The sequence below is a fragment of the Larus michahellis genome, chromosome 16 (genome assembly GCF_964199755.1).
Source record: "Larus michahellis chromosome 16, bLarMic1.1, whole genome shotgun sequence".
Classification (NCBI taxonomy): domain Eukaryota; kingdom Metazoa; phylum Chordata; class Aves; order Charadriiformes; family Laridae; genus Larus; species Larus michahellis.
Window position 1 is genome coordinate 9,330,748 of NC_133911.1, and position 23,588 is coordinate 9,354,335.

The 23,588-nt window shown below is 58.6% G+C and overlaps 1 protein-coding gene across 1 annotated transcript in view; it reads left to right on the forward strand.

Annotated features, from left to right (window-relative positions):
- Positions 1-16,451, forward strand: part of AJAP1 (adherens junctions associated protein 1) — a 44,626-nt gene extending 28,175 nt beyond the window's left edge. The window contains exons 3-6 of the mRNA XM_074560395.1: positions 236-323; positions 2,907-3,149; positions 4,590-4,720; positions 9,960-16,451. Of these exons, the coding sequence (XP_074416496.1) occupies positions 236-323; positions 2,907-3,149; positions 4,590-4,662 (404 nt within the window). The 3' untranslated portion in view covers positions 4,663-4,720; positions 9,960-16,451. The remainder of the gene's footprint in view (positions 1-235; positions 324-2,906; positions 3,150-4,589; positions 4,721-9,959) is intronic.
- The last annotated feature ends 7,137 nt before the right edge of the window (positions 16,452-23,588 follow it).

The following is a 23,588-nucleotide window of genomic DNA, read 5'->3' on the forward strand; positions in this document are numbered from 1 at the left end:
ACAAGGAACATACTTGAGAGGATAGGAAATGAGGAGCCTGGCTTAAAGATTATTTTATGTAAGGCAGGAGGGAGGATTGCGTCGCCGCTGCCGGGGGCTGCGTGCGGCCCCGCGCCGGGGAAGGGCTCGGCGGGGAGGCGACGGGGGGCTGTGCGTGACGGGGGGCTTCGCTCGCCGCCGCCCCGGCTCCCCCGTGGCTCCCGTCCCCACTCTCTCTCGTTTCTTTTCTCCGCAGGTCTGGCGGTTCATCAGATAATCACTATTACCGTGTCCCTCATCATGGTCATAGCCGCTCTGATAACAACTCTTGTCTTAAAAAATTGGTAAGGTCCCTCCTGGGTCTGGCTGGCTTGGGGGGGTGGCATGGGGATGGGGACAGGGTGGGGACAGCAGTGCCTTTCCAGCACTAAAGCCCGTGGCGTCTGCCGGGATGGCTTCGGAAAGGGGTTGCGGGAGAAAATGGGGTGGTTTTTTTGTACTGAAACCTGCAAGGGCGGCAGAAGCGCCTGGGTTCTTCTGGCTGCCCCACCTCTCGCCGGCAGTGGGTGGCTTTGGGGGCCAGCACGTGTCCCGCGTGGGATGCAGCCACCCGACCCTGGCCATGTGCGCATCGCTGCTCCGGGATCTGCCACCTGACGAGGTCAGAGCCCTGCGTCCGGCCGCGGCACGTGTCCCCACAAGGGCGCGGGACCTGCCCTGCGCTGGGTGGCACCTCCTCCGCCGCTGCCTTAAGCAGCTTTACGCCGCTCCTTAATCACCAGCCTGGCTCAGCAGGTGACGATGGCATTTTCTGACCTTGCCCACACCTCCAGGGACCGAAGGGCATCTCCCGACCCCTGCGGGGGCCGCCGCTTTGAAGCGTGCTCATCCCCCGGAGCACTCCTGCTCTGCTCCGGCTTCATTTGCTCCCGTTTGTTCTGTCGGCGTGGCTGGGCGTATGGCAAAATAGGTTAGCGTTTCGCTTCAGGCGCTCATGACTTTACCTATTTTCCCAGGGAAAGTGGCCTACTTTGAGGTCAGCGTTGCCGGCGCAGCGATAGGGCCGATGCTGTGGGCGAGCTGCCGCGCTCAGCAGTGGTTCTCCCCTCCCTCCCTCTCCTCCAGCCTGGCCACCTCTGCCCGCCCCGCGTCCCCGGGTGCTGCAAATCCATTCCCGCAGCAAATCGATTCCCGCACCCAGGAGGATGATGATGAGATGATGAAGAATCCTGCTCGCTCCCCAGGATTAGAGGAAAACCCCTTTGCAGGGCTAGGGAGGCACCTCAGTTTCGGCAGAGGTGCAGGGAGGCGTTCAGCTGGCCAAAGTGCCGAGTTACTTGCCCTGCAGATGAGTTTGCTCTGCTGGCAGCCCGCGGGGAGGCACTGGTGATGCTCGGTTTTGTATCTCAGACAGGATTTACTTTACTAAACTTCCCCAGTCGTAGCAGTAGTTCAATGAAAGAGCGTGGAAAACACTCTCTAAAGCACTTTGGGGATTTTTCTCTAATAGTGGTCGTAAGCGGTACACGCCATCGATCCGGCCGAGCACAGACCAGCTCGAGGAACCTCATGCTGGAGCCAAAAAGGGGGGAAAAATAATACAGTGATCGGTGCAGAATAGAACTTAGGCAGATCCAGGAGTGTTGGAGAACCACCAGATCCCACTGGAGCCTCCGGAGCCAACGGGGTCACCGGGAGCAGGGTCCCACCAGCCGTCCGTCGGCTGAGGGGGGCGTCGGCCCTGGCAGACCCGTTCCTGAGCTATTTATCCCCATATATTAAAACCTTTTGGTGCCTCCCAAATGCGAAGGGTTTAATTTCATTGTTCTCACCTATGTCTTTTCGCTTAAAGAAAGGCTTTCATTTCCTGCAGGTATAAATGTGTGACTTGCTAAGTAATTCCTCGGGTGGTAAAAAGCTTGTATCTAAAATTTAAATTTGATCCTTAAAGAAAACAAAGGCAAGCCTAATGACTGCTTGGTTGTGGGTGATCCTTCCGAAGTACCTGAACAGCTTCTTTTGATGCGGCCCAGGCTGGGGGGGGGGGGTGTGGGGGGCGTGCGTTTCTCACCCCCCAACACCCCCAGGTCCTTCTCCTCAGGGCTGCTCTCCAGCCATTCTCCGCCCAGCCTGGATCTGTGCTTGGCATTGCCCTGACCCGGGTGTAGGACCCTGCGCTTGGCCTTGTTGAACCTCATGGGGTTGGCACGGGCCCACCTCAAGCCACCCTCTGGGTGGCATCCCTTCCCTCCAGCGTGTGGCCAGCAGGGCGAGCGGGGGATTCTGCCCCTCTGCTCCGCTCTGTGAGACCCCCCTGCGGTGCTGCCTCCAGCGCTGGGGCACCAACAGCAGAAGGACACGGAGCTGTTGGAGCAGGTCCAGAGGAGGCCCCGGAGATGCCGGGAGGGCTGGAGCCCCTCTGCTGTGGGACAGGCTGAGAGAGCTGGGGGGGTTCAGCCTGGAGAAGAGAAGGCTCCGGGGAGACCTTCCAGCCCCTTCCAGTCCCTAAAGGGGCTCCAGGAAAGCTGGGGAGGGACTCTGGAGCAGGGAGGGGAGCCATGGGACGAGGGGGAATGCCTTTAAACTGGAAGAGGGGAGATTGAGATGAGATCTGGGGAAGAAATTCTTGGCTGTGAGGGGGGTGAGCCCCTGGCCCAGGTTGCCCAGAGAAGCTGTGGCTGCCCCATCCCTGGAGGGGTTCAAGGCCAGGTTGGCCGGGGCTTGGAGCAACCTGGGCTGGTGGGAGGTGTCCCTGCCCAGGGCAGGGGGTGGCACTGGGTGGGCTTTGAGGTCCCTTCCCACCCAAGCGATTCTATGAGTCTATGAATTCTAATCTAATGTTGAGCAATGTATAATTAGCTGAAAACAATGCGAGTTCCCCTGCTGATGCGCGGTGCATCATGTCCCTTCTTCTGCCCCGGCCCCAGCTGCGCGCAGAGCGGGCGCCCGCGGCGCAACAGCCACCAGCGCAAGCTGGACCAGCAGGAGGAGAGCTGCCAGAACCTGACCGACTTCGCCCCCGCCCGCGTGCCCAGCGCCCTCGACATCTTCACCGCCTACAACGAGACGCTGCAGTGCTCCCACGAGTGCGTCCGGACCCCCGTGCCCGTCTACGCGGAGGAAGCGTTGCACTCGCCCGGGGATTATAAAGCAACCTTCAATGGAAACAGGTGAGGCGGCCGGCGTGGGGTCCCTGCGGGATGGGGAGCATCATCCCACTCCGGGGATCCGCTGCCCCCTCTTTTCCACAGGGACAATGGTGGAGCTGCCTTCCCCCAGCTCTCCAGGCCGCCGGGGTGCGTGCCCGCCCCGTAGCTCAGCGTGGGCACGGCCCCCGGCCCGCTCATCCCGGCGAGGAGGCTCAGCGAGCCCTGGCAGCCTTCGGCACCACACGTTTTTCCATTCCCAGCTGCTGCCGCCAGCACGTAAATGCTGCTGGATCCATCTTCCAGTGTTCGTGCTGTCTCCTAAGTGGCATCGAAAGAGCTGCCGGGTTGCGAATGAGCCGGGTGATTAATGGAGGAGCGGGTGGCGAGAGCCAAATGAACCGTTTGTCTGGCGTGAAGTAATGATGCATTAACAAGGGGGCTTAATGGCAGCTGGCGGCGGGCTGTGAGAGATGGGGGCCCCGGCTCTGCCTGCCCCATGCCCGCGCGGGGAGGAGGTGGGTGGGAGGGTGGGCGAGTGACCACCCCGCACCCCGGCCGGCCCCCGCAGCCCTCGCGCCGGGCGCTGCTGCGGAGTTTCCCCGGGCGGTAAATGCATGTCCCCCATCAAAGCCAGAGGAACAATCAGGAGGAGAGTTTCGAGGGAGGAAACGAGCAGCCCGTGCTCCAGGCAGCCCGGCTGGCCCGTGGCGTGCGCGCCACCGCAGCTGGCGTCCTCCTGCACCACGGGCAGAAGCCTGGAAGCCAACAGCTTAGTAGACATCTTTTTAACCATCACCTTCTGCGTGCGCGTGGGGGTTTTGCTGGTTCACATTTCTCAGGGTTTCCCCAGGTGTCGGAAGGCGGAGGATTAGTGGGGATTTTCAAACCATGTCGTTGAACGTCCGCGTGCGTTGCTTTTGGTTGAACCCCAGCGCTGCAGGGGTGCCCTTGCTCTGGCTGGAAGGGCTCTGTCGCGGCTCTGTCGCTCCTCTGCCGTCGGGTGATGCTCTCTGGGGCACGGTTGGCCTCGGGGCGTTCCCAGTCCAGCCCAGCGGCACCGGTGATGGCGATGGGCACGATGGGCACGGCAGCCCCGTGCGGGACCCGCGGCGCGGGCAGCGCTGCTGCTGGGCGGTGGGGGGACGGAGGGACGGGGGGGCGGCAGGCGGGAGGCGCCCCGCTGCTGGGAGGGGTCAGGTATCCCCAGGGCCATGGGCTGCATTAGAAGGTGCTCGTGCACAGGGGAAAAAGACATTCAATATCGCACTCCATCTTTTTCTTCGTTCTTTCTCTGCTTTGCACCACCTGGTTTCCAAGGCCCATAAGCCCATTCAAAGCATCACTCTAGAGATATTTTTTTTTTTCCTCTTTAAAAAGCTGATTTTTGCAGCAGGCCGCCTCGGCTTGCTCCGTGTGTGTTTTGTGCCAGCATGTGCAAGCCCCTTTTTCTGCTCGCTGCAGACCCTCGTCTTCTGACCGGCATCTTATTCCCGTGGCCTTTGTGTCTGAGAAATGGTTTGAAATCTCCTGCTGACTGGCCGAAGCCTGTTTGACTTCTGGGGGCAGGGCAGACGCCATCGGGCTGTTTCCTGGTACGTACCGTCCCCCTGCCCATCGTCCCCTGCCCGCCGGCAGCCGCTCTCCCCCTGCCTGCTGCCATCCTCCTTTTGGGACGTCGGTCCCTGAGCAGGGTGGCTCACCCACCCCGGGGGGGCCCGGACACATCTTCCGCCGTGGAGGGGAGGGTGGGTTCCAACGTGGCTTTTCCATGGAGGTGAATTACAGATGGGCCCGAGCTAAAAGGCAGGGACTGGGATGGATGTGGACTTGGGAGCAAAAGGTCCCCGGGGCAGCCGTGAATTTCAGCCTGATCTCGTGGTTCCAGCCCACCTCGACACCTCGGCACGCGAGCGTAATTGCCCTGCCGTGATACGGCCTGACCTGTAATTAACCTCTCGTTGCATGATGGACAGCCCGTTGGGGTCACGCATCCGACACGCACGCTCCACCGGTACCCGAAAGCTCACTTGGTGATGTTTGCTGTCATAAACACCTCCATGCTCCCTGCGAGGGTGCCGGGGTCCTCCTCCTCCGCCTCCCCCTCCTCTTCCTCCTCCTCCTCGCCCTGTGGGAGCCGACCGTGCCAGCCCGTGTGCGCGGTCCCAGCAGCCGGGTTCACGCCTTGGATGCCGCTGCAACCAAAGGAGTACAACGACGTCGTACTGGTTTCAACAGTACCTCATTTGGGAATTTTTTTTCATATTTTTTTGAGCTGGTTTGGGCCGTTTTCACCTCCTTGTGTTGCTTCTGAAGGTGGCACAGGTGATAGCGGTGGCAGGAGAAGCCGTGAGGGTTCCCTGCGCGCCAGCTACCATGGGGCAGCGGCGCCCGCTCGAGCCAGGCGCTCAGGTGAATTAATTGGTGTCCCAAGTCCCTGCCGTAATGAATCATATATTCAGCATAAATGAAATTTCCCTGACTGCAGCTCACTCGGAACGGCCTGTTTAACATTGTGCTCAGCTATTGAACACAGAAATATAATTAGATTAGAATGGAAGGGGGGAAAAAAAAAAAACAAGTTGATGTTGTCGGCTGTGCTGGGGGCTGGCGGTGGCTGGGCAAGGGCTCAGCCCTCGGCCCCACGGCTCTGCTGCCCACGGGCCCCCGGGGCTTTGCTGTTAAGGGGAAAAGGCTCTTCCTCCCCATCTGTTCATGTTCCCTCGTTATTTCTCTGACTCTTTCGCCGCGGCCGCTGGCTGTGGGGGGGGCAAAGCGCAAAGGTACCTGCTGGGGGGCTGGTGCTGGGGGTAAAGGGGACAGGTTCTGCGGGGTCTCCCCAGCCGGCGTTGGCTTAGGAGGCAACGGGCAATAACCCGCTCTGCCCCTTCCACCGTGAGCTTTGTAGTTTGTGATGTCTGTCCGTTGGCTTAAAATGATTTAAAAAACCCAAAAAAAACCCCAAAAAAGCCAAGCCAGTCACGCTTGGATGCCATCAGCAGCTCTCCTGCCTGACGTAGGGGGAAGGGGGCTGAGCGGCGCTGAGCCGTTGTCCGCTATGGGAAGCCTCTGCAATTCCCACCGCTCCTGCCCGAGGTCCTGTGGAACTCCGTGCCAAAGACCGTGCCCTGGTCATCGCCATAGATTTCTTTAAATAGCCCAAAGCCAGTCCATTATGCCTTACTAAATCCTTGAAATTCTCATTGACCCCTTTTCACGGGATCCATAAAACGCGTATCGACGAGCTCTGGAAAAATCTATCCGAGTCGTACCTGGAGCATTAGGTCCATAATAATGTTTCAATTATTTATACAGTTCTGGCAGCTGGTGTTTGGTTTCATTAATGTGAACAAAATTAATCCAAAAACTGTCCTCCGCATGTGTACACGTGCGTATGGGTGTTTGTACCAGGGTGTTCCTGGAATACACGTGCACAGGTGGCGCGTCGTGCCGAAAACCGGGTGATGGCAGCCGTGCGCGGGGAGTGGTGCGGGGGGTGTCAGCAGGGCACGGAGAGCAGGAGGGATGGCCCCGCGGCCTGGGGGGGTCGGCGCGGCTCCCCCCCAGCTTCCCAGGAGCCTGTGGTGGAGAGACGCATTGCAGCCCCACGCAAACGGCGTGTTCGTGAACGCGCCTGTGCCAGTCGGGACAGCCCGCAGACAACAGGAATATTTCAAATTTCACATGTCGCTGCGTAAGGTGGAACCTTCTGAGAGCAGATGGCGTTGAGGTGAGCTCCCTGGTAGACCGTCCCCTGTCGCGGTGCTGTCACCGGACAGATGCTGTGAGCGCGGGGGGACGGGGGATGCCTTCCCAGCTCCGGTTCCTGGAGGAGAGGCTGCTGGAGAAGGAGAAGGAGCTGCGTGGGGCTGCACCTCGGGAGGGGTGGCCGTGTTCCGCCGGCCTTTCGCCGGAGCAGCAGCGTAGCCTGGAGGTGACAGTTGCTGGTGACCTGCTGCACCTCGGCAGGGGTGGAAGGATGCTCTAGCGCACGCGGAGCCCCCCGGCTGGAGCGGTTACGTGCGGCTTTCTCTTCCCAGCCCCGTTCTCTCGGCGTTAGCAGGGGACGGAGTGAGGTTTGGGGGTGATGGGGGGCTCTCCCTGCTCTGGGTCAGACGCTGCACCGCTCTCCGCCACAGAAACCTCTCTCCTTGGAAAGGCTCAAACCACTTTACAAGTTTTAATGGATGGCACTTCACAGCTTTTAGCTGTCCAATAGGCAAATTAGTGCTGGTGACCGGGTAGAGTCTGAGCTGGAGGCACAAGAGGGACGATGTGGCGGGGGACGGGGGTGGCAGGGCAGAGAGGGAGCGCGGACATTTCGGGTAGGTGAGCACCGCGGAGCCGGTCGGAGTTTAGTGTGGACTTGCCGTGTTACGGTCCGTCAGCGCGGTGCGGGTTCCGACGGCGGTGCTGCCCAAACGACAGCGCGGGGCCGGGCTGGGCGGCCGCAGGGAGCAGATGCGAGGGACAGAGCCACGGAGCGGTCCCCAGCCGGGAGAGCTGCAGGCAGCGCGGTGTCAGGAAACCCGGTGGAACTCGTCCAGCTACACGGCAAGCAGATGTTGAAGTTATTGCCTGGGGTCAGGTTCATCCCGCGCTGAGAGGAGCAGCGGGGAGGGTTCCTGCGATGCCGCCTGCGGGAAGCAGCTCTCGGAGCTTCCCAGCAGATCCACTCCGCCGGGATGCTGGGGGAGCGCTGGTTGGGGATGGATGTCAGCTCTTGGCAGCAGAACCGCCCGACCCGGGGCTGGTTCAGGTGAAGAGCAAAGCAGCCGGGGAAGGCATTCGTGCCAGGGAACTCGCCGGAGAATCATCTGCACGGAGGAATGAGAGGGAGGACGCTCCATGCCCTGGTCCCGGCCGGTGACAGGAGCAGCCGCCCGTTTGCAAAGCGAAAGGTGACATTTGCTGAAGGCTCGAGTGGCTTTGGCCGGGCAGCACAGCCAACCGAGGCAGTTCTGGTGTGGTTTTGTACTGGCTTTGGGGCTTTCTAAAAGGAAGTTTGAGATTTCGCATTATTCTTGTCCTTAATCCCGCTCTCTTTGACTGAAAAACCCCATGGAATGAGATTATACAAAAATCTGTAAGGTTGATCAAGTGCTGACCTACTTTGCACAAAGAGGCTATTTGGAATACAATATAAATTTTACATTCTGCAATGCGTGTGTTAAGTGGTATTCATCCGGAACTATGTAAATGTTCGGCATTGCTGTTGGGGAAGTGGCGATTTGAGACCTGAAAGTCGTACTGGTGCGGTAACGTTGATCTGACCCTAGCTGTTGCACAAGGCAGTTAAAATTTACAGTGTTGTGTGGCAACGCCGTGCTTTGAACATGGCGAGCAGCTGCTGTGCTGGCCCCGTTCTGCCTAACAACAGCAAAAGCCTTGTATTAACATTAACAGATAATGAGTCATCATAAAAAATCCAGGCTTGTCTTCGGAGTAATAACAGCAGTCCCAGCACAGCCCCGGTGCCGGAGATTAAGGGCTCTGTAAAATCTGTCTCGCTAATTAAGACTTCAGTGTCGTTCTTGGGGACGGCGTATATTGGGCATCTTGCTTAGAAATAACGTTGAAGGCAGAACGTTTGAATGAGCGTAAGGCGTATTGCCTCCCTAGGTGCTCATAACGGGCTAGTCGGGGGTCGTGGCGTAGATCGGGGCGCTCCGAAGGCAGCGCTCCGGCGCACGCTGTGCGTACCTGCCGCCTCCACAGCCCGTGCGCGGGACGCGCATCGGGCACACGGAACCGTGCTACCGCGCTGATTGCTGTCCAGGGAGTCACCTACACCTGGAGCCAGTGGCCGCACGCTAATGATAGGGAGTAATTGTCTTTGCATGGAGGTTTAAAGATTACGTAGGGGGAGATATTTCAGAAGGCGGCAAATAAATAGCTTAAGAAGAACTTCAATAGGATCTCTGTTTTTGATGTGTAACCAATTCTCTATTGATTTCTTTAGGGCATTTAACTTCAGAAAATCTTGTTAGTACTCATCATCGTCTTCTCATCTGCCAGAGCACTCGCTGCTCTTAGCCCAAGTATTAAAGCTCCAGAGCGCGAGGATGCTCAGAAATAAATCACGCTTTGCCAAACGCCCCGAGGAGATGAAAGTGTGCAGTAAGGGCTCAGTCCCGCTCGCCAAGAGCATCCCCGTCGGAAAGGCTGCCCTCAAAACACAGCTGAGAACGGGCTGGGCAGGGCTGGGGCTTCTCCAGGGGGGACGCAGAGCAGTCCCCGTCCGCTGGGGACGGGGACGTTGCTGACATAGAATCATAGGGTTGGCAGGGCCCTCTGGAGATCACCCAGTCCCACCTCTGCCGGAGCAGGGTCACCCACAGCAGGTGGCACAGGAACGCGTCCAGGCGGGGTTGGGATGTCTCCAGAGACGGAGACCCCCCCACCTCTCTGGGCAGCCTGTGCCAGGGCTCTGCCACCCCCACAGCAAAGAAGTTCCTCCTCGTGTTGAGATGGAACTTCCCATGGGCAAGTTTGTGCCCGTTACCCCTTGTCCTGTCCCTGGGCACCACTGAGAAGAGCCTGGCCCCGTCCTCCTGACACCCACCCTTGAAGTATTTATCAGCGTTGATAAGATCCCCCTCAAGCCGTCTTTTTTCCAGACTGAAGAGACCCAAATCCCTCAGCCTTACGTCCCACTTCCCTGTACCCCGCTCCCCCCGGGATGCTCCCGTTGCCGCTGGCGTTCGCCCCCCTGAGCCTGGGTGGGAGGAGGGGGACCCTCCGGGCTCCTGGGGGACATCAAAGAGGGGATGCGAGTCGTGATGCGTTTCCCTGTCGTGATTTAATCTTTGTTTTTCTTCTCGTCCTTCACAGGATTCCATTGGTGAACCTGTAAAAAATATAAAAAAAACAATGGGTTACCTGTACCTACCATTTCTGTTTACCAGTAGGAGACTCAAAGAGCAGCGTTCTATGGGCCAAATATATTTTTATAAAAATGAACACGCCTATAGGTAACTGCGTTTTTCGAAGAGCGCGTTTTTTTGGAGAAGAGAAGGACAAATGTGTGAGCAAAGAATCCCGTGGAGGAGGAGGAACCGGCGGGGGACGGAGAGGGAAGGAGCGAGCGCCTGGAGCCTGGCGGTGGACTGTGACTCTGAACCTGTGCCAATAATACCATTATGTGCCATGTACCGATGCAGAGACTTCGCGAGAAGCCGAAGCCGAGTCGAGAACGCCTAGAAACGGTGTGGAGGACGAGTCGGGTGTCTCTTCTGGTGGGGTCATTCATTCCGGTCCATACGCATACATACATACGATATATGTAGAGAGAAAATATATATATATATATATACACACACAAACACTTTTTGTACTGTAGCAATTTTTGAAGATCTTAAATACTCATTTTTAAAGAAGATGTCATGGGCTAAAAGTCTCATTTCTTTAACACGCATAATACGAACTAGGTGAACCGATGTTTTCTACTTTGGCAGCTTGCCTTTCAAACCTATATGTGTATATATAGGTAGACATATATACATATATATACGTGTGTGTGTGTATGTATAAACATATATATGTATGTATACATATATATATATATATAGTTTTGGTTCTTTTTGGAAGTGCGTTTCCCGTGGTGGTGACGTGGCTGGACGGCGGCAGTGGGGACGGCGGGGGCTGGCGGTGGGGACGGCCGGGGCTGGTGGCAGCGCGCGCCATGCTGGAGCGGGGCAGAGCCTTCCCCAGGGAGAGGAGGAGCGCGGCGGCGCTGCCCTGGGGTTCCTCCAGCTCCGGAAGGGACGGCGGAGCGCTCCGGAGGCTGCTCTGGGAGGAAAGGAGAACGGAGAGGGGCTGGAAGGATGCGTCTGGGCCACGTCCACGAAGTGCGTTGCTGCCGCCGAGCTCCCCTCCTGCCGCTGCTCGCGGGGCGTTTGGCCACCGCCAGCCCCATTTCCCCGGCGCGGGGTACCGCGTGGGGGAGATCCCGCTCCCGCTCCCCAGGGAGCCCGTGTCGGAGCCGGTGTTTGTGCACCGTCGTGTTCCCGGGAGCGGGGGCTGCAGCGTGGGGCCGGGCAAGGGGGAAGCGAGCGGGGAGCTCGCAGCAGGCAGCGTCCCTGGCTCCCCGCAGCAGCTCCAGGCTGTGGGGAAGGGCATTTCCCAACTTTCGGAGCCTGGTACGTCCCCAAGGTCGATAGGAAGAAGCCCCAAAGCCTGCGTCTGCCCTTGGTTTCGCAGAGACGTGGTCCCTGCTGTATTTATTACGCGCGATGCCGTGGGGCTGGCTGGGGATGAGTTTTAGGCATGGATTTTCAACGGTTGGGCCTCTCGTGGCACAAGAGACAAACTGCAGGAGTGGGATGTGGGAGTTCGTTTGGAGAAATTGGTTCCAAATTGACCACGACACCAAAGCTTGCTCAGCCCCTGTGAGAAACAAGAGGCAGCAGCCGGCTGCCTCCCGATCCAGCCGCGGGCCAGCGAGCGCCGGGGAGGCTCTTCCTTTGCTCCCGTGGTCCTGGCTGGGTCTGCCGCGGCAGGAGAAGGCGCAGCCGGCTCTCCGCAGTCCTGGGGATCATTTAATAGCACTAAAAAGGGAATTTTGCCCAAGGATTTGCCAGGGAAGTAGGGTTCCGCTGGCTGCGGTTTGGTGGGCTGCTCTGGAGACGCGTCCCATCGCCCAGCTCCTGGCACGCGCGCCAGCCTGCCCGCAGTTCCCCCCGGACAAGTCTTTCCATGGAGTGGGGTGCTGCCCTCGGGGCCGTGCCATGTCCCTCCGAGCCGGTGCCGCTGGAAAGCCGGGCAGGAGGGGGATGGCGGCAGCAGGCTGGGGTCTGCCACCCTGCCCCGGGTCTCACCACGCTTCGCTTCTGCTCTTCGACGCCTGCCCCGCTCCAAGCCCGGCCTTGCCCACGTCGGTCGTGCCAAGGCAAAGCTCGGCGAGGGCTCCCGGCCGACTGCGGCCTCGGGGCGAGGGTCTGCCCCAGGAGGGTCTCGGGTGGGTTCCTTCGGCGTTACCTGGGTGGGAACGACAGCAGCGTTCAGACCAAAGTCCTCCAGTTCTTTTTGTAAAACTGCCCTTCGTAAGTATTAGTGGTTTTTTAGAATTGTCCAGGTACACATTTCTACTCATCCACTAATTATTCAGCTCCATTTCTTTATTATAATGAGTGTGCAGTTAAAAGAAAACAAAAAACAAGTAGAAACTTCTGTTATTGTGCATAGCCACGTGTGCAGTCTCTTGTTTCTGTACCTTTTCTGCCCTTTCCTGATGGAATTGTACAGTCCGGTTTATTTTTCCCAAAATTTTTGGAAGCTGCCTTGAAGTCTTCCTTGCCGGACCCGACAGTTACCGGTGGGCTTGAACCAGGCCTCTCCCAAGGCGTGAACCAGACCTCTCCCGAGGCATCGGCAGCATTCCCAGCGGCTCCGATGAGCCTCAAGCATCGCCTCGGGCGCGTTCTGCGCTGGGGTCACTGCCGGCAGCAGCCGGAGAGGAGGAGGAGGGGGGGTTCCTGTTGCTCCTGGCCAGGTTTAGTCCATGATGGAACCTGCTCCTTCTGGGGCGGTGGGTTCCCGTGAGCGCTGAGCTGGGCGGGCACCGGCGGCAGCAGAGATGTGCGTCCCCGGGGCTGGGTTTTGGGGGTGTTGAACATGGCCGGGTCCCTCAGACTGCTGCAGCGGGGCAGAGATTCGCTCTGTTTTGGGTGTTTCGGTGGAGCAAAGCTTCCCGTGGGGCCGGGCAGAGGGGTGTCTGCGGGGCGGGCTCTGGTGTCCGGCTCCCCGCGGTGATGCCTCCGCGGGGGGGATGGTGTCCCGCTGGAGGAGGGACCCCCTGAGGCGTTAGTGAAGCTTTTCCCTTCCCGGGGAGACACGGGGGGGGTGTGCCTGGGGGTGCCTCTGGCTCTGCCCCGAGGCGGGGGGACACAGCGGTGCTGCCGGGGGTCCAAAGGGACACAGCGAGGTGCCACGGGGGGCCCTGGCAGCCTCCTGTGCGTGGGGGGGCTGCAGCGGGGTGTGATCAGCAGCGCTAACCTGGATGATCAATCTGGATCACCAATGCCCCCGCTCAAGGCGGCACCCCGGGTCCTGCTCCCCCCCCAGCTCTGCCGGAGCCACCAAAACCCGCTCAAGGAGCGCGGACTCGGAGCAGCTGCTCCAGGGTGACCCGTCGTCTCGCTGTGCTGGGCTTTTGTGTTTTCCTGGTGTAAATGGTGCAGCCCCTGCGAATTCCCCTCGCCGGCCCAGGGTTTGGATTCTCTGTTGGACTTGGCTGGCGTCCATCCCCTCCCGCCCCGGAGCCGCCTCTGTTGTGCTTCGCCCGTTGATCTGATTTCTTTGTGCGTGCTGGCTGCACCCAGCAGTTCTTGTGGGTGTTCCCAGCGTCATCTCGATTGCAATGTGACATCATGAAATACATCCCAACTCCCTCGTTCCCGAGTGTTTGGGGCATCGTTCTGTATTTCTGCGTGTATGGAACCCGCTGCCTGAAGGGGACTCGTCAGGTGGGGCTGGGGGCTGGCAGGGTGGCATGGGCAACGTGATGATGGTGATGGTGATGGTGATGGAGAGGTGCCCTGCCCCAAGCCGAGCACCCGGCTCACAGGAAATCCCCCGTGGAGCTGGGGGCGAGGAGGGGGATGTGTGTGTGTGTCAGGGAGAGAGAGAAAAGGCAAATAATTTGACCTCAGACAACGGGAGGAGGTTTCTGAGGGCAGGACTTGCATGAGCTTTCCACATAGTCTGCCGAAGGACACGTCCTGGTCACCGAGGGGTGAGCGGTGAGCCAGGGAACAAAAGTAGATGCACAATCTTCCCTTATTTATAAGGACCAACAGCACTTGCACTTTATCAGAGAAACCCTCCCCTCGTGCAGGCCAAGCACACCAACAGGGACAACTGCCGGGGGAAGGGAAGGAGGGAAGGAAGAAGGGAAGGGCCGGAGCTGGAAACACGGTGATTTACGAGGCAGGATCCTGGCATCCCGATGGCGTTTGTAGTAAAGAGAAATGAACTGTGGTTATTTCGTTCCCTACTATTGATGAAAGCTAAAAAAAAAGGAAAGGAAGGAAAACGTGAAGTCCCGTTTTAGTGGAATAGACCGATTGAGCAGATCTTTTACGCCGGGGCAAAGCGGGCGAGCGTGGTGTTTGCAGACCCGTTCCCTCGTGAGCTTCGCCACGTTGTGCCCACATCGTCTCGCCCCGAGGTCTTTGGCCGCGGCAGCCACGGACGATGGCTCCAGCCGGGCTCCTTCCATGGCTGCCCTTCGCTGGACACACAGCTTCGTCCTGAGCTGGCGGGAGTTGTGTTTCCTTGGCGTGAGCCAGCCCAAAGCTTATCCAGCGGTAACGGGGCAGGTTTGGCCAACGCTTGGGCCACCAGATACGTTGAATGAGCTGGAGCCACTCGCCCAGGTCTTGCTCCTGTGCGGGGACAGAAGGCTCTTGGGCGCGTGTGGAGAATTAGTGGTTTTTCTGTTGTCGTTCAGTAGCGGAGCCCGTTTTCCAGCCCCGTGGTGTTGTGTGGGCAGCGGGAGATGTTCCACCATGAGATACAGCCCCGTGCGCTGGCAGGCGTCGTTCGCGTTGCGATGAACCGGGTGACGGCTTGCGAGGTGGTGAGCATCCATCCCTTGTGAACGTCCCTGCCGTGTCTGGGGCCGTCACCTCGCCACTGTGCCGTGTCTGGGGCCGTCACCTCGCTGCCGTGCCGTGCCGGGGGCTCGATGGGTGTATGGCGAATCCAGGGGAGCAGCCCGGCCACGGCATCGGGCACCCACCACCGCCTAGCAAAGCTGTATTTCCAGTGCGCCCTTTCCGTGGAAAAACAGAGCTTTTTGCTGTGTTTTCTTTCATTGTGGATCTGGCAGCTTGGCAGAAAAAAAAAAAAAGAGAAAAAAAAAAAAAAAAAGGTTTTGCTCCTTGCTTTGCCGTAAACTTCCAGCTAGCTGCTAGCTGCTGCTTGTTTCTTTTCGGTTCATTTTACGGATTTCTTAGCCCCTTAGTAGCCACTAAGGAACGCGTCAGAGCTGCGCAAGGCTGTAGTTCCCCCGGGTGTGCCGCGGCGTGTCCGTGTGGTGCGTGGGGCTCCGTCCCAGAGGGAGAACGGCTTGCGATGAGCCCATCTCGAGCTGTTTTGGGGCTGCAGCTCCGAGCCACCGCCTTACACTCCCCCGGGGCTGCGGCGGGCGGGTTGGCGGCGTTTGGGACCCACACCCCTGATTTTTGCAAACTGGGGTGTCCCGAGGGCAGCATCTGCCCGTGGCGTCCCCGGCAGAGCGGGTCCGGGGCGGCTGCCCGTCTCCCCACCTCTCATCGTTTACCTTCACTCTGTCTTCCCGGCTGGGGGAAGGGGCAGCCCGGCGCCGCGGTGGGGGGTCCCGGTGCCCCCGGCCCCCGTGTCCCGCGGGGGGTCACAGCAGCAGCAGGAGAGCGTGCGGGGGGCGGACCTCGGGTACCTCTTCTCCATTGGCAGCTTGTTGCGAAGGAAGGTAGTCCAGCTCAAATGGTAGTTAAATAGTAGATATTCTACACATATTATATATTTTGTAAAAAAAAAAAATTAAAAAAAATTAAAATAAAATAGAACAAAAAAAAAAAAATATATATATACTATCTCAGCCCACCCATTTCAGGATGAATGTGGTTGGAATTTTCATTCAACCAGGTATAAAATCTCTAAGCGATTTTTTCAAAACCAGCAAGAAATCCCCCACCATTTCAGAAGTCCGTGGGTTTGGTCTCCAGATCTCATGTAACGCTTCTCACACATTTTTAAGGATTATTCTCAGCGTTTGTAGGTACATTTTTAATAGTGTCACGAGTGGAGATAATATTTACTTTGAGAAAAAAGTATATGTTGCACAAAGTTGTACACTAAGGGCACAGATTTCTGACCCAGATTCTTCTATTTTAGGTTCCGAGGGGTTTATTTTTTCTGTTTGATAGGACATGTACAGTGAAGTTTACACTTTATTTTTATTTTGCCAAAAACCGTTTTCTAACATGAGACAGCTTTTACTTTGTAACCGGTTTTACATCACTGAGTACTCCTTTATTTTCCTGGGAAAACCCTGCACCGCGAGACATCCCGGCACCTTGGCGTGCGGTGCTCTCGGGGACGTCGCCCCCTCAGCACCGCGGTCACCCCGGCGCGGCCGCAGTGGGTGCCGGTGGGTGCCGGGGAGCCGGCTGCCCGCGGGGACGCGCAGGCGAGAACTGTTTTCTTCCCCGAGTGGTTTTTAATTTGTCTCTGTACTTGGAAGCTGTGTATTTGGAAGCACTGTAAATGCCACCCTATACCGATTTCCCTGTGTATATTTAGTACTCTGATGTTGCTATTAAAACTGATATGAGAACCGCGCAGCCGGCTGCTGACTGGGTTCCTCTGCGCGGCGGCCGCGGGCCCTGGGGAGGGGACAGGGTATTTTGGGGGGCCGGAGGGGGTGAACCCTCGGTGAGACGGAGCCCAGGGACTTCCCTGGAGAATTCTCCCTGGCTCCCCTGCCTGCAGCCTGGGGAGAGGGTCTCGTGCATCCCATCAGGGTCTCACACACCCCGGGGAGAGGGTCTCATGCGTCGCCTCGGGGTCTCGCGCATCCCATCAGGGTCTCGCACATCCCGGGCAGAGGGTCTCGTGCATCCCATCAGGGTATCGTGAATCCCATCAGGGTCTCGCACATCCCAGGCAGAGGGTCTCGTGCATCCCCTCAGGGTCTCATGAATCCCATCAGGGTCTTGCACATCCCGGGCAGAGGGTCTCGTGCATCCCATCAGGGTCTCACGTATCCCATCAAGGTCTTGCACATCCCGGGGAGACAGTGTTGCGCATTGTGGGGAGAGGGTCTTTGTGCAACCCATCGGGGTCTCATGCATCCCGGGAAGAGGGTCTCGTGCATCCTGGGGAGAGGGTTTTTGTGTATCCCATCAGGGTCTCGCACATCCCGGGAAGAGGGTCTCGTGCATCCCATCATGGTTTTGCACATCCCGGGGAGAGGGTCTTGCGCATCCCGGGAAGAGGGCCTCGCACAACCCCTCGGGGTCCCACCACCCACCTCCCGACCCTGCAGCGGAGGCAGGAGCGCTCTGGGTCCCCAGACTCACCCCGTCTCCCCCGGGGCTCGGTGATGGGACAGGAGCGCGTGTGTTGGGACAAAGGGCTTGAAAGAGGGAAGCCCTTTAATGGGACGGTTAGGGAGTTAATTAAACGTCACTAATGATGCTTTAAATAAACAGCTATGCAATAAGGTAAGCAGCCGTTATGGGATCGCTTAACCTAGATACATGTTTTACATAAAGAGACATTTTTGCCGTGAGCTGTTGCGTATTAAAATGATATTTTCTTGTTTGCAAATTCGCCTTGCGATGGGTGATGGTGGCTGACGCCGGGGCCGTCTCTGCCCTGCCCTTGCTCAGCCACACGCCGACGGACGGACAGACAGACGGCCGTGGGGACCCGGCACCGCCAAGGGGGCTCTTGCCGGCACAGGGACGGCTTCAGAGCCCCTCGCGCCCCCGCCGCCGTCCTCCCCTCCCTGGGACACCACGGGACAGCCTGGCTGCCATTCTTCGAAACGCCGCCTGGCCTAGAAAGGGGGAAAAAAAAGCCTTTTTCAGTGTCTGTGTGGGCTTTGAAGAGGGCTGACCTGAGACGACAGAGCTCGGCGCAGCCGCCTGCTGCTTTCATTCCCCGGCGGCGGTGGCAGCGTCCCCGCGGCGCCGGGACCCCTGTGCCGGGCCAGCCGCATGACGGCACGCCGAAACGGCGACCTGAGACGCTGCCTGTCCCCGACCCAGCCAAATCCTCCCCAAAAGCTCTTCTGTGGGAAAAAATATAGGAAAATAGGGAGGGACAAAGTGAGATGCTCTTCGTTTTAGGGCCAAATTGCCAGCTTAAATCACCATGACAATGTGTACAGGCTAACAGGACGCGAATGGCCCCGGAGCTGCGTGTGTCAGCCAGAGCGCCCTGCGCGGTTCCAGATACGGGTGGGATTTCAGGGCACGAAATACAGCGGTGGGATCTCATCCCTTTCCCCGCTGTTCATCGCAGACGGAAACCTACTCGCCAGCTTGAATTGTCGCAAGCGTCGCTGCCGGGAGGGCGGAGGAGAAATGTGGCGCCGAGCCGCGTGGCGTGGGAGAGGGGATGTGGGGGGCGCGGGGGAGCGGCACGGCGCGGGTCGGGGGGTGGATTCCACCCGCATTCGCACCACTTCTTGCGCTCCGTGAAGAAACCCTTGCTGCGGGAATGGCGAGCTCAGCTCTCTGCATTGCAGCCAAAGGGGAGGACGGGCCAAACCGGTGTCCCCACAGAGACGTCTGGCCCTGTCCCCCTCCGGCAGCCACCGCCCTGGGCACCGAGCCGGGAGCATCCCCTCCTGCTGCTCGCCCGCCCCGCGGTGGGGACCCAGGCGCAGCCACCCTGGGGTGAACGGTGCCTCTGGCCGTCCCCAGGGACTGGGGGGGGTTCGGCTGGGTCACCGTCCCCTTCTCAGCGCTGGCGGCTGCCGTCGCCGCATCCCTTCAGGGCCCGGCAGCGCGGGCGAGACCAAAAAATGAGGCTGGGAACAAAACACGAGCGCGCTGATGCCGCAGCACACAGTTCTGGTAAAAAGTAGGACTAAGCATTATCCGAGTTTAATTATTATAATTATACCGGGGCAAAGTAATTGCTGGAGATATTTTAAGCATCAATCAACATGCTAATTTGAAAAACGAAGCCCTGATTTATCCAGGGCTAGGTAGTAACCATCAACATGCAACAATGCTGCCTGCAGGAGGAGGAGCCCACCGAGAAAGGGTTTTTAAGCTGGTCGTGTCTTCTGATTTGCAAATGGGGATTTGGGGAGGGGGAACAGGGGGTGGGACAAGAAGGGGAAGGTAGAAAGGGGTCCCCTGGCCGTGGGGGACTGGTCGTTCCGGCATCCCCATGTCCCACAGGACGTGTGCGAGGAGCCGGGCTCCCGGCGCCAGGCTGGGCCGCGGGAGGAGCATCGGCTTCGGGAAGAGGATGCGGTGACCCCACCTCGGCAATGGCTTTGAGGAAGATTGGCTGGGGCTGGATGATTTAGCGATGCTGAAATCATTTAAGCTTGTTACTGTGGTTTCTATGGCTCTCTGGCTGGATGTAACAAATTGTCTGCATCATTTTCCAGATGGATCATTCTTAAATCATCCAGGACAGGCTTCAGGGCTCAGCACTGAGGCAGTAGAAGGCCCTTCAGTTCAATAAATGCTGGAAATGTGCTGTATTGAGTGCTATTTCTTATTAAAAGTTTAAGTACATCATCCCAGCTGATGGGTCTCACAGCCGAGATCTCCACGCTTCGCACCCTTTCCAGGTGCCATTAGTTCCCCGCGGGGATGGGGGATGAGGCCGGGGGCGATGGGGGTGGGGGACGGGGACGGGGCCATGCGTGGGTGCCCATGGCCAGCGGGAGGGTGGGGGGACACTGGCAGATGAGCTCAGATGACCCTTCCTTGGACGGGTACCAGACCCCGACGTGCATCCAGCTCCCGGTGGGTGGCATGACCCAAATGTGTCTGGACTTTGGGCTGAAAAAAACACTTTTATTTCAATTGGAATGATTTGATTCATCAAAAAGTTCCATTGCAAAATGGAGGGGTTTATTACTGCTGTTACCAGTCGCTGAAGCAGACCATGGTCACCACCCGTGCCACCAGCAGCCCTGCGGTGGGGCGTGCGGCGAGGCGGCAGGGCTCGCATCTCAGCATTTGGCCACGGCCATGCATGCCCAATGAAGGACGAGCACTGAGAGAGCGTTTTATTGCTGCCAGGCAATTTGTGCTAATAAGCAGTTTGAAGCAGCGAAGCCTCTCAGCAGAGAGATGAATTATGGCAGGAGGGTGTTGGAAAGGAAGAGCCCCGAGGATGCCGCAGTGGAGGAGGTCTGCATGGAAAGCACCAACACAGCCTGCAGCGGGGTCGGTCTGTGGTGGGATCAGCCCATGGTGGGATCAGCCCATGGTTGGGGTCAGTCTGTGGTGGGATCGGGTCATGGTGGGGTCAGGCCATGGTGGGATCAGCCCATGTTGGGGTCAGTCTGTGATGGGGTCAGCCCATGGTGGGGTCAGGCCATGGTGGGATCAGCTCATGGTGGGGTCAGCCTGTGATGGGGTCAGCCCATGGCTGGGGTCAGCCCATGATTGGGGTCGGTTCGTGGTGGGATCAGCTCATGCTGGGGTCAGCCCATGGTTGGGGTCAGCCCATGGCTGGGGTCAGCCCATGGTTGAGGTCAGCCCGTGGTTCTCCTCCACCTGCCCACCTGGGATGGGGACCACAGCATCTGCCCACAGCTTGCGCTGGGGACCTGCTCCCCGATGGCACTCATGTCTTCTCCTGAAGACTCAGGAAGCACATACGGATGCGATTTGCAGGGTTCAAATGCCAGGCTGGTGTTCAATCTGATCTCGGGTTTTATTGACGCAGATATGACCTGAGCCCTGAGACTCCGGGACCTGTTCAGCTCTGCCAGCAGTGACACGTCTGTATGTTTTTAATAAACTTACCAGAATGAAATCCTCGCTGCTCCTGTAGCTCTCTTCATCCTCCGAGCACGATATTAACTGAAAACTCACATTTATCTTAGTTCATTGTCAGGCCAAAACGCGGACGGAGTTTCTTCGGGGTTATTGTTATCTTTCCCTCGCAGATTTTCAAGCGCAAGTAAGTGACGTGACCGGAGCAGGGGACGGGCGGCAGGAGCTGGTGGCGGGCGTCCTGGGAGCCCCCTCCTCGCCTCTGCCGCGACAGAGGACCAGCGCGGGAGGTGCGTCAGCAAAAGCCACGGTGGGACCGCGGGGCTCAGCAAGGCACCGTCCCCGTGCAAAGCCCCGTGCAAAGCCCCGTGCAAAGCGGGGGTCAGCAGCAGGCTGGAGCAGGCAGGACGGGGTCCGTTCCCCGAGTGGGCTGTCACCGGGGCAGCGGTGCCAGGGGAAGCACGTCCACCTCGGGGGGGGAGCGGTGTCCTCTCAGGTGCGGTATTTATTGACCTGTCAAAGGGCTTAGACATGGCTGACCGCGCTTCCCCCTGCAGCGATTGATTTCAGTCGGCTTAGATCAGGGAACAGTTGATTTCTCCGCCTGATACTCACACTGGCCTTCGCTAGCGCCGGGGCTCAGGGACAGGTCACCTGGTTTCTCCGCCTGGGGAGCGTCGCCTGGCGTCTCCAGTGGGCAACACGAACACGTATGAGCCCCACGTATGGCCTTGGGGCTTTGCTTTCCCAGAAAAAGCCACAGTCCGGCAGTTCTCGTTCTTCCTCTGGGTGCCACTGGGGATTTCCGAGTTCTCTGCTAGCCCAGAGCACCGCTCTGTTTGTGGTGGTGACGGGGGCCAACCCTCATCCCGTTTTTGCCTGAAAAGCGGGATCCCCTCCATGACAGCTCAATGCTGTCCGTGTCCCCTCTCTCCGACCTCGCTGGCTCCGTGATGGGGCAGATCTGGAGCGGTCCATGCCCAGGCTGTGCTGGGAGGGACACAGCCCCCGTGGTCTCCGTCAAGCATCCCCCACATGCGGGGAGTCGGGGCGCAGCATCCCGGTCCAGGGCTGTCGGGTGTCCCGATTGCCCGGTGCTCCAGGAGCCAGGCTGCCGTCCTCCCCCAGGCGCGCGTTTCCCATTACCAGCACATCTTTCTCTACTTCTCCGTGTTTAAAAGGCTGGCCAGCACTTTGCCCTCCGTCTATAAAAAGCGCAGCTTGACATTTGTTTTTCCCTATCTATTTCTCATTCGTGTTTTCCTTCTCCTTGCTGCAGACTCCGCGCTGACATCCAGACCAACAGCTTTACGCAGAGCCGTGGATGGCAGCCAGCGCCATTTATAGAATGGTTCTGTGAAGCCATGAGAAGAGCAATATCCATGTAACAGTCCATAAACCTGTACATCGAAGCAATTAGCCACGATCACAGTCCCCGGTACAGAAAAGCCCCACGTTCACCAATTTGCTTTCAATCAGCCCAGAGAGCTGCCCAGCTGGGAACCATCCCACAGCCGGCAGCGTCCAGCGCTGCGGCCGCTGCTGCTCTGGGCTGCTGTGCTAGCGCTGGTGCTCCCTCGGGGGTTTGGAAGGCTGAAGCCCTCAAAAGGTGGCCCTCCTGGGCAGGGAAATGGGGATGCTGGGGCTTTTCCATGGCTGCATGTCACACGTCACCCGGGCAGGAGCAGGCTCAGAGGCACAGCCCTTATCCCACCCTCGTCTTTGCACGTCAGGGGGAGCGTGCAGCTGAAAAATGGGAGCCAGGGCTAATATTTAAAATGCAAATAAAACCTTTTTCCTGAGGGTTGGCGGGTTTTAGCGCTGATCTGGCTGCAAATAATTGACTGGAGCAGAGCAGCGACGGCCTGGACTGAGCTATTTGTCCCCCCCCAGGGTCTGCTCCACCCCGGGAGCAGCTTGGCGGGGTACGGGGGAAGAGGCAGCCAAGAGCCCCCAAAAAACTCTCTCCTGAGCCCACGTCCCTGCTCGGTGCTGGGAACAGCCCGCGGGTCCCTTGTGCCGGGGAGGCTGGGATTGGGAGGGAGCCGTTGGGAGCAGACGCCGTGCGGGGACACGGCGCACTGGTGGGGACAAAGCCCGGTGACAGCTGAGTGACACTGAGCCGCCGCCGCCGGAGCCCAGGAGCATCCTCCCTCCAGGGGCTGGGAAGAGCCAGCCAAAAGCGTTCAGCACAAGGAAGGAGCGCACACAGTGGCAGCACAAAGGGTCCAGAAGACGCCGCTCTCGCTGGAGACCGTCCGAGCGCGGTTCTGACCCTCTGAATTGATTTGGAACGGTTTTCTGGCCAAGCACAGCCCTGGAGTCACGCTGGGGCTGCACAAGCGGAGTGTCAGCTTGAGCTGGGGTTTGAGGGCTGCGAAGAAAAAAAGAAAAGAAAAAGTGAAGGTTCACAAAAGCTCCATGAAATTCCTTCCCAGAGTCCAGCTGAGGCTCCCCGCGAGGGGGATGAGCGGAGGGAACGCGGCGTCCCCGGCAGCGGCAGGGCCGGCGTCGCGATTCCCAGGGGGCGAGGAAACAGAGGCTGTGTTTTCAAGGAGAAAAAGATGAGAAAAGGGAAAGGAGTTGGAGGAAGAAAGGAGGCGAGGCATCGGGAGGCTGCGGCAGGAGCGGTACCAAATGGGCGCTTCTCGACTTAAGCAAAGTTTGGAGCAGCTATTAAAGCAGGAGATCAGTGAAGGGGGAAATTGAAATGTTAGGGGCTGGAACGGAAAATTAGGCACAGATAATGGCACAGCAGCACTGGGGCTTAAAGCACCCTCCAACAACGAGTTGGGAAGAGCTGTAAAACGCTCCCACGTGAGATCCCTCTCTGGGCAGGCACCCGCTGAGCAAAACCCCCGGAGCAGCGGCGTGACGGGCACGGCTGCCCCCGGCGCTGGCGATCAGTGCGGTGGGGAGCAGGATAAAGCCCGGGGATGAAGAAGGGGCCGGAGATGCTCGAGTGACGCGGCAGCGGCAAGACCCGAGGGAGCCGATT